This window comes from Manis javanica, chromosome 4 (genome assembly GCF_040802235.1).
Source record: "Manis javanica isolate MJ-LG chromosome 4, MJ_LKY, whole genome shotgun sequence".
NCBI classification, from domain to species: Eukaryota; Metazoa; Chordata; class Mammalia; order Pholidota; family Manidae; genus Manis; species Manis javanica.
This window is the reverse complement of record NC_133159.1, coordinates 182,827,824-182,834,421: the sequence shown is the minus strand read 5'-3', so window position 1 is coordinate 182,834,421 and position 6,598 is coordinate 182,827,824. Positions and strand designations below refer to the sequence as shown.

General features: G+C 57.2%; 1 protein-coding gene and 1 long non-coding RNA gene across 7 annotated transcripts in view; one reads left to right on the top strand and one right to left on the bottom strand.

Moving 5' to 3' along the window:
- The first annotated feature begins 2,767 nt into the window (after window positions 1-2,767).
- The window catches only part of CYBC1 (cytochrome b-245 chaperone 1), a 6,620-nt gene continuing 2,789 nt past the window's right edge, over window positions 2,768-6,598 (top strand). The window contains exons 1-6 of one of the 5 annotated variants that reach the window (XM_036997325.2): window positions 2,769-2,905; window positions 3,474-3,591; window positions 4,287-4,328; window positions 4,918-4,991; window positions 5,669-5,765; window positions 6,282-6,426. In XM_036997325.2, coding sequence (XP_036853220.1) covers window positions 3,507-3,591; window positions 4,287-4,328; window positions 4,918-4,991; window positions 5,669-5,765; window positions 6,282-6,426 — 443 coding nt within the window. In that variant the 5' untranslated portion in view covers window positions 2,769-2,905; window positions 3,474-3,506. Of the gene's footprint in view, window positions 2,906-2,962; window positions 3,377-3,473; window positions 3,592-4,286; window positions 4,329-4,917; window positions 4,992-5,668; window positions 5,766-6,281; window positions 6,427-6,598 lie in introns of those variants that run through there. The other 4 variants (XM_036997327.2, XM_036997326.2, XM_036997328.2 and 1 more) reach the window with 4 other exon arrangements.
- Window positions 5,087-6,413, bottom strand: LOC140849220 (uncharacterized). 2 transcript variants are annotated; one of them, XR_012130982.1, is made up of 4 exons: window positions 6,267-6,393; window positions 6,002-6,142; window positions 5,499-5,676; window positions 5,087-5,370 (listed from the first exon to the last, which is right to left on the bottom strand). It is a non-coding gene; the product is annotated as an uncharacterized lncRNA (long non-coding RNA). The 2 variants fall into 2 exon arrangements; XR_012130983.1 differs by lacking the exon at window positions 6,002-6,142 and having other exon boundaries at window positions 6,267-6,413.

Below are 6,598 nucleotides of genomic sequence, written 5' to 3'. Positions count from 1 at the left end.
TCCTCGTTCCTTTTTCATAGCTGCATAGCACTCCATTGGGTGGATACTTGTATTTGGCAGGGTGCAATGAGAAGAGAAATCATACAGTTATTTGAATAGAGAGGGTTTAACTGAACAGAGAGAGAAGTATTACCTATTACTGGATATTGGAGCAAGGAGGGATTGGCTACTAAGAAGTACATGGGACTATAAAGAATGTATGAATAGCAAGACATTAGGGGCAACCATCATCCCTGAGCTACGATGGAGCACCCAGTGAGGAGCCACTTTTTCTAAGGGATGAGATCTGGACCTTGTGGAAGAGGATCAGCTGTGGCTTACTGACTGGCAGGCAAGCCTCCTGGGGCTGCAGTAGTGGAACTTGTTGGAAATCCTTCCAGGGGTGCCATGTTTAGCTTTTTCCCAGGAGTCTCACTGGAGGCATTTTGCTACAAGCTACAAAACTACTCAAGGGGGAGCCCTGGGAAGCTGGTGGATGCTGGGTGCGGCTGGCCTGAGTGCACGGAAAGAGTTGGGTGCTGGAGAAGCCCTGTGAGCTGCAGAAGTTTGCAGCTCTAACACCCAGAACCAGGAAGAAATGTTCTTCCTCCAGCAGTGTCTCTTCAGCGCCCTCTATTGACAAATCTTAACCTCCTGCCAGAGAGCACAAAAGATAAAAGGGGCTCAGATCCATACTTACAGAACAGACAAGGAAATCTGAATTTCAGGCTGAAATATAATGCATTGATAATTGGCAAAATACAGATCTTACCCAGTCTCCTATTTATGGATATTATATTTATGTCCAGTCTTTGGCTATTACAATATCCATCAGGATTTTAACTAACTCAGGTATCACTTGTTCACTCACACATAACATTTGTAGAATGCCAGTGTAGGCTTCATGTTTAAGGGGCTTATAACCTAGTAGTAAAGTTGAAATTACACTAAGTGTAAAGCAAAGTAGAACTTTCTGAGTATCGGCTTAGTTCTACCTAAATTCTAAGGAATAAGGTCACTGCCAGCTGCGGCAAGCAGGACTAACAGAGGTGCTAACAAGCCAAAGGATTTTCAAGATGGTGTAGAACCTGAGCACAGGGGAGGAGGACCATTTCAAGATACAATGTGAGCTGAGGCTTCAAGTCGGAACCTGCTGTGCTCAGGATGGGGCATTTTGCTGCAGCTTAGAACGGACGCTCTCAAGTGTGTGGTTCCTGGACCAGCAGCACTGGCAACATCTAAATCTCCAAGCACCAGCCCCTGCTGGTCCAGCAATCTGTTTCAGCAACCCACCAGGTGATTCTGATTCGTGCTCAGGTGTGGGAGCCACAAGCAGGGAGACTATCTGAAGCACACTGGTAGATTTGTCTATGAATTATCATGTGCCTATATTTGGTTGAACTAGAGTTATGCACACCGACCTGTGTATATTTCTTGCTCAGATATTATGAGCTGTTGTATTAATCTTAAGTAAATTACAACACATAAAAGATACAAAAAGCTAAAAATAAGTATGCTCCTCCAGCACCCTGCAGTTCATCTTGACCACCCTTTGGAGATCACTGACTGAAGCGGTGGGTGTGTGGCTCCGTTCCACATAGGGTGCTCCTCCATCTGGCTCGGAATGCGGCGGCAAGCTGGGGTCCTGACCAGCACCACGTGACTGCGCCCCACTCAGTCCTCATCTAGCCGCAGTGGGGGCAGGTGGGGCAGGTTCTGGTGGAGAATGGAGCAGGGAGGCCACTGAAGCGGCCACCACAAGGTTCTCCTGGGGAAAACCGTCTCTCCTACTACAATCCTTCTGCCCACACTTTAGGGCAAGTTTTTAGCCACAGAAAAGCTGCCATCGCGAACATGTGAATGTTTTCCCAGCCACACTGAGGTTTTCCCGGTCAGTGAAAATCTGGTTTCCTCCTATTCTCCTCCGTTGTATCTTGCACGGGCTGTTTAGGTTTAATTTTTTAATGTGCTGACCTTCTTACTAGGATTCCAATGAATCTACAGGTCAAATTGGGAAAACATTTTTACAGTAATTTCCCAATCATGAACGACCGTTGCGGTTCTGTTTGTGAAGACTGATGATGGGCAGCCTCACTGCCCGGTTGGGAGGCCTGCAGGGGGAGCGCCCACCAGCCGCCCCGAGTCAACTGCAGACCCCGCGGGACCCTGTTTGGGCCTCCTCACCACCCAGCAACTCTGCCTGCCCCCCAACAGCCCAGCCAATCGGCAACCATTACTCCCGTTTCCTCCAAAGGGCTTTCAGCTTAGAAGGGCCCCACATTCCCTTTCTCGGTAAAAGAGCCTCTGCCCCTCACTTCTGGGGTAGTTGCTTGTCCTGAATCAACCGGTTTTGCTGATAAGACAACCGAAAATTAAATTTTTTAGGTTAACATCCCTTAATGTTTCTCTTAAAGCTTTTACCGGTTCTGCATAGTTCGTACACATCTTCCGTTACATTTCCTGTAGGTTCTTCACATTTTGCTCCCACTTCAGGGTTCGGTGACCCCCAGACTTTCTCGGAGCAGGAACGGGCGCCTACGGACCAGCGGCCGCCGCGTAGCGCGAACCACCTGGTTCCTGACTGCTGGGCCGGCTCCGCTTGCGCTGCGAGGTCACCGCGCCGCTCGGGAGACACGGCCGGAAGTCGGCGGGCCCGGAACCTAACGCCGTCCCCCTGTCCCGCCGCAGAGGCACCGTTAACCGCTCCCCAACCCGGAAGTTAGAGGCTCCGCCCCCAACGCCGGAAGTCGGAGGGCCCGGTTCTCAACCAGATAGTCGGAGTCCCGCCCGAACACCGGAAGTGGGAGGGCTCGTCCCCAACACTGGAACCCGGAGGCCGCGCCCAACCCGGAAGCCCGCGGCCCGCCGCCGTCCCGCGCTCCGGTCCTCGCGCTGCCGTCTGCGCGCCTGCCGGCTCGAGCCCACGGTAAGCGCCTGGGGCGCACGGCCGTCGGGGCTGGCGGCCGTGGCGGGGTTGCGCGCCCCGCCTCGGAGCGCGGATCGGGACCCGGCGGGGGCGGCCGAGGAAGGAGCGCGGCGGGGGTGTCGGGCGGGCCGCGGGCCCGGGGCCGAAATCCAGGGATCCAGAGCTCGTCATCCGAAGCGAGTCCACCAAGCGGTGTCAGATTGACCGGAACCCCTGGGCATCCGGGGAGCGGGGTCGCGGGCCGGCCTGGAACCCGGGCCTCGGGTGCCGCCGCTGTAGGAGCCGCGGGCGTCCGTGCGACCGGCTCGGCTGCCGAAACTTAGGGGCCCCTCTCCAGGCGGGCGGACTTGGGGTCAAGGGCGACCTGTAGGTTCTGCAGGAAGACAGGGGCTGCGGGCTAGCGAGTTCCGGGCGGGACGGCAGCAGGGGATGATCCAGGACCCGAACGGGATGCAGCCCACTGCGACCGGGGTAACTGGGCAGAGCGGGCCTTCTTGACGGGCGGGTGCTTGCCCGGTTGCCCGCCTGTCCCTGCAAGTCGCCCGCCATCCGTGTTTGCGCTTCCCAGAGCCTCCGGTGAGTGGTGCCTCTCGCCCCAGGGATGTACATGCAGGTGGAGACGCGCACCGGCTCCCGCCTCCATCTGAAGAGGGCTCCAGGCATCAGGTCTTGGTCCCTGTTAGTTGGTAAGGGTTTCCATATTTCCCCCAAATTAAAAACCTAACTTTAAGGATGAAAGTGAAACAAAACTTTGTTCTACTAACCAAAATACATCAACTGTTGTATCCTTAGTATCCTTCCAGCTTTTATTCTGTGTGCGCATTCAGAGGATCCTGCCTTGTCGTTTTTCACCGTTTAACATCTTGTCAGTACTCTGCATGCTCTTCTGAGGTCTCTGTATGTTGCAGGCCGCGTGAGGGGGAACAGTGCATTCCTTTTCCCTTCTGTCCTTGTCCCTGCCCGTCCAAGGCTTGCTTCCCTTTATCAGTAGGCTCTGGTCCTTCCCAGGACGCCGCAGCGGCCTCCTGCTCGGTTCACCTGGCGTGCCCTGTGGTGATTCTGTGCACGGTCTTGGGTTCATCCCACACAGTTTGCTGTTGGGCTAAACGCACCTCGGGCTCCTCTGATTCCCCAGTCGGCTCCGGAACCTGGAGGCGACAGGCACGTCCAGTGAATACTGTGAATGGTGTAGTGTGTGTTCCTGAATGAACTTCTTGGCTGTTTCCCCCCATTCTGACCCTGCTGGGCTTGTCCCTCTGCTCTCTGCCCACAGCCAAGGCTGGCAAGGCGAAGGGCCTGCCCGCCTGGCTGTGGTTCCTGGGAGGAGGTGGGCTCTGGGCTGGTGGAGGCCCAATAGGAAGGCCCTGCTTTCTCTTCACAGGAATCTTGTCGATCGGCCTGGCCGCTGCCTACTACAGTGGGGGTGAGGGGCCTCCCCTGCCTCCCAGTTACTTCCTTGGCTGTTCGGAAAATAGAGGAAAATCCGCCATTTGTGATGCACCAAGGCCTGGCCTTTGGGACCGCCAGTGCCCCTGACTCGCAGCCCCACCTCCCCCTGCAGGCGTATTCTTCCTAGAATGCCTGTCCCTCCCCGCCTGAGCTCTTCCCTGTTAGATCTCGAGCACTTTCCTGACATTCAATGCTCCTCAGAAAGGTGCTCTTGTGTTTGCCCAAGGCTGCTTCAGGATGTGCTCCGCTCTCAGCCATTCCCTGAAGTCCTCCCACGTCTTCACCATCAGAACTGTGCTGTGGGCAGAGCCCCGACTGCCTATCTCAGGGAGACACCGGGGAGGGGACAGAGCACAGTGCCACAGAGTCCCCGGCAGTCCTGCGTGACAGGCTCACAGCACTGCTGGCCGTCCTGGGCAGGAGCCCTGGCAGGCCTGGCCAGTTAGCAAGCCCCACACTCCTGCCCCTGTCTGGGAAAACGGCCGTGCTGGGAGGGGTACCCCTGGGCACACCAGGCCTCTGCCGCCGTCCCTCACCTGGCCGCGCCCCGTGTCTGCCCCCAGATGGTCTGGGCTGGAAGCTCTTCTACGTCACAGGCTGCCTGTTCGTGGCTGTGCAGCACCTGGAGGACTGGGAGGTAAGCCCCGCACAGGCGGGGCGCTCGGGTCCCCGCCCGGCGTCCCTGCCGCAGGAAACGGCAGGCAGGCAGGCCCCGGGGCCCGACGCCCCTGCTCTGGTGCTTTAGTTCAGTGGCATCCGGTCAGCTGGCCCTGGCCGTCACCTATCCGCAACCGTCCCTAAGGAGCCTCGGAAGGCGCTTTTCTCTGGGAAGCCCGTCATGACTGTTTTCACCCAGGCTCTCAGTGCTGCGATAGCAGAGTGGAACGGGGGGTGTCCGCTGCCAGTGACCAGCACCCTCCGCTCACCTCGGTCCTCTTGATGAGTCCTTTGAGCTGCTTTCTGACCTCTGTTCTCTCATTTGAAGAACTTCAGCCACTATACTTACTTTTTTCTGCCTGCAAAGAAGGGAGAATACCTGCTTCCACAGCCACTGCCTCTTTATACCACAGCTCCTGCCACCCCCTTCTCCCCAATGAGGGGCAGAGGGCTGGGCTGTAGGTGTTTGGCTCTGGTGGAGCAATACCTGGGGTTCTGACGGGATGGGAAGGAAGTGGGATTACCCCCTTCCTGCATATCTGCGCTGGTGAGGGTGGGGATGTGGTGGGCAGGCCCAGGTTCCCCCAGGGTTTGTGTGTGGTTGGCCGGCGCGCAGAGGCCAGCAACGGAGGGACCGCCTTCTGGCTGGTTTTCCAGGAAGCCATCTTCAACAAGAGCACAGGGAAGGTCGTGCTGAAGACATTCAGCTTGTACAAGAAGCTGCTGACTTTTTGCAGAGCAGGCCACGACCAAGGTGAGGAGGTGTGGGCGCCACGGAAGGCGGGTTACTCTGGGCTGGGTGGAGGGCAAAGGTAGCCCGGGCCTGCAGCTGGAGGCGGGCTGAGCCCAAGCTGCTGTTTGATGCACAGGGCAGATGCATGGGGCCCCTGGTGCACCCATCCCAAAGGAAATTGCTAGGCAGCCCTCAGCTCGGCGACTGGTCATTAGGGACCAGCATCCGGGGCTAATGAGCAGAAGGGTGGGCAGCACCTGGACACATCGGACTCCTCACAGGGCACAGCAGGGCTTTCCTAGGCAGCGGTGGGTCCACTGGATGTTGCTTATCACCCAGGCTGGATGGTGACCAGCAGCTGCATGACTGGTCTGTGGTCACTGATCCATGACTTTCCCCTAGGGTTATGTCACACAGTGACAGATGCTGTTTCGTGGCATGATGTCCTCTGGTGGCCCCAAAGCATCTGTGCCCAGCATATGGGCAGGAGAGGCAGGGTGGGCAAAGGATGCTGCCACTGACCTGCCCCCCTCACAGTGGTGGTCCTGCTGAATGACATCCGGGATGTGAATGTGGAGGAGGAGAAGGTCCGGTACTTCGGGAAGGGCTACGTGGCAGTGCTGCGCTTTGCAACCGGCTTCTCCCACCCTCTCACCCAGAGTGCCATCATGGGCCACCGCAGGTAAGCTGGCAGCTGATTGGTCACAGCTGTCAGCCTGTGCCCCGCACCCCCATCAGACAGCCCCCATAATGGATCACCCAACATGGTGGGGTGCAGGGAGAGGAGGCCTCGGGGAACATGGGGGAGGAGGGTGTAGACGGAGGACAAGTCTGTCACCACTGCTAGGGGGTGG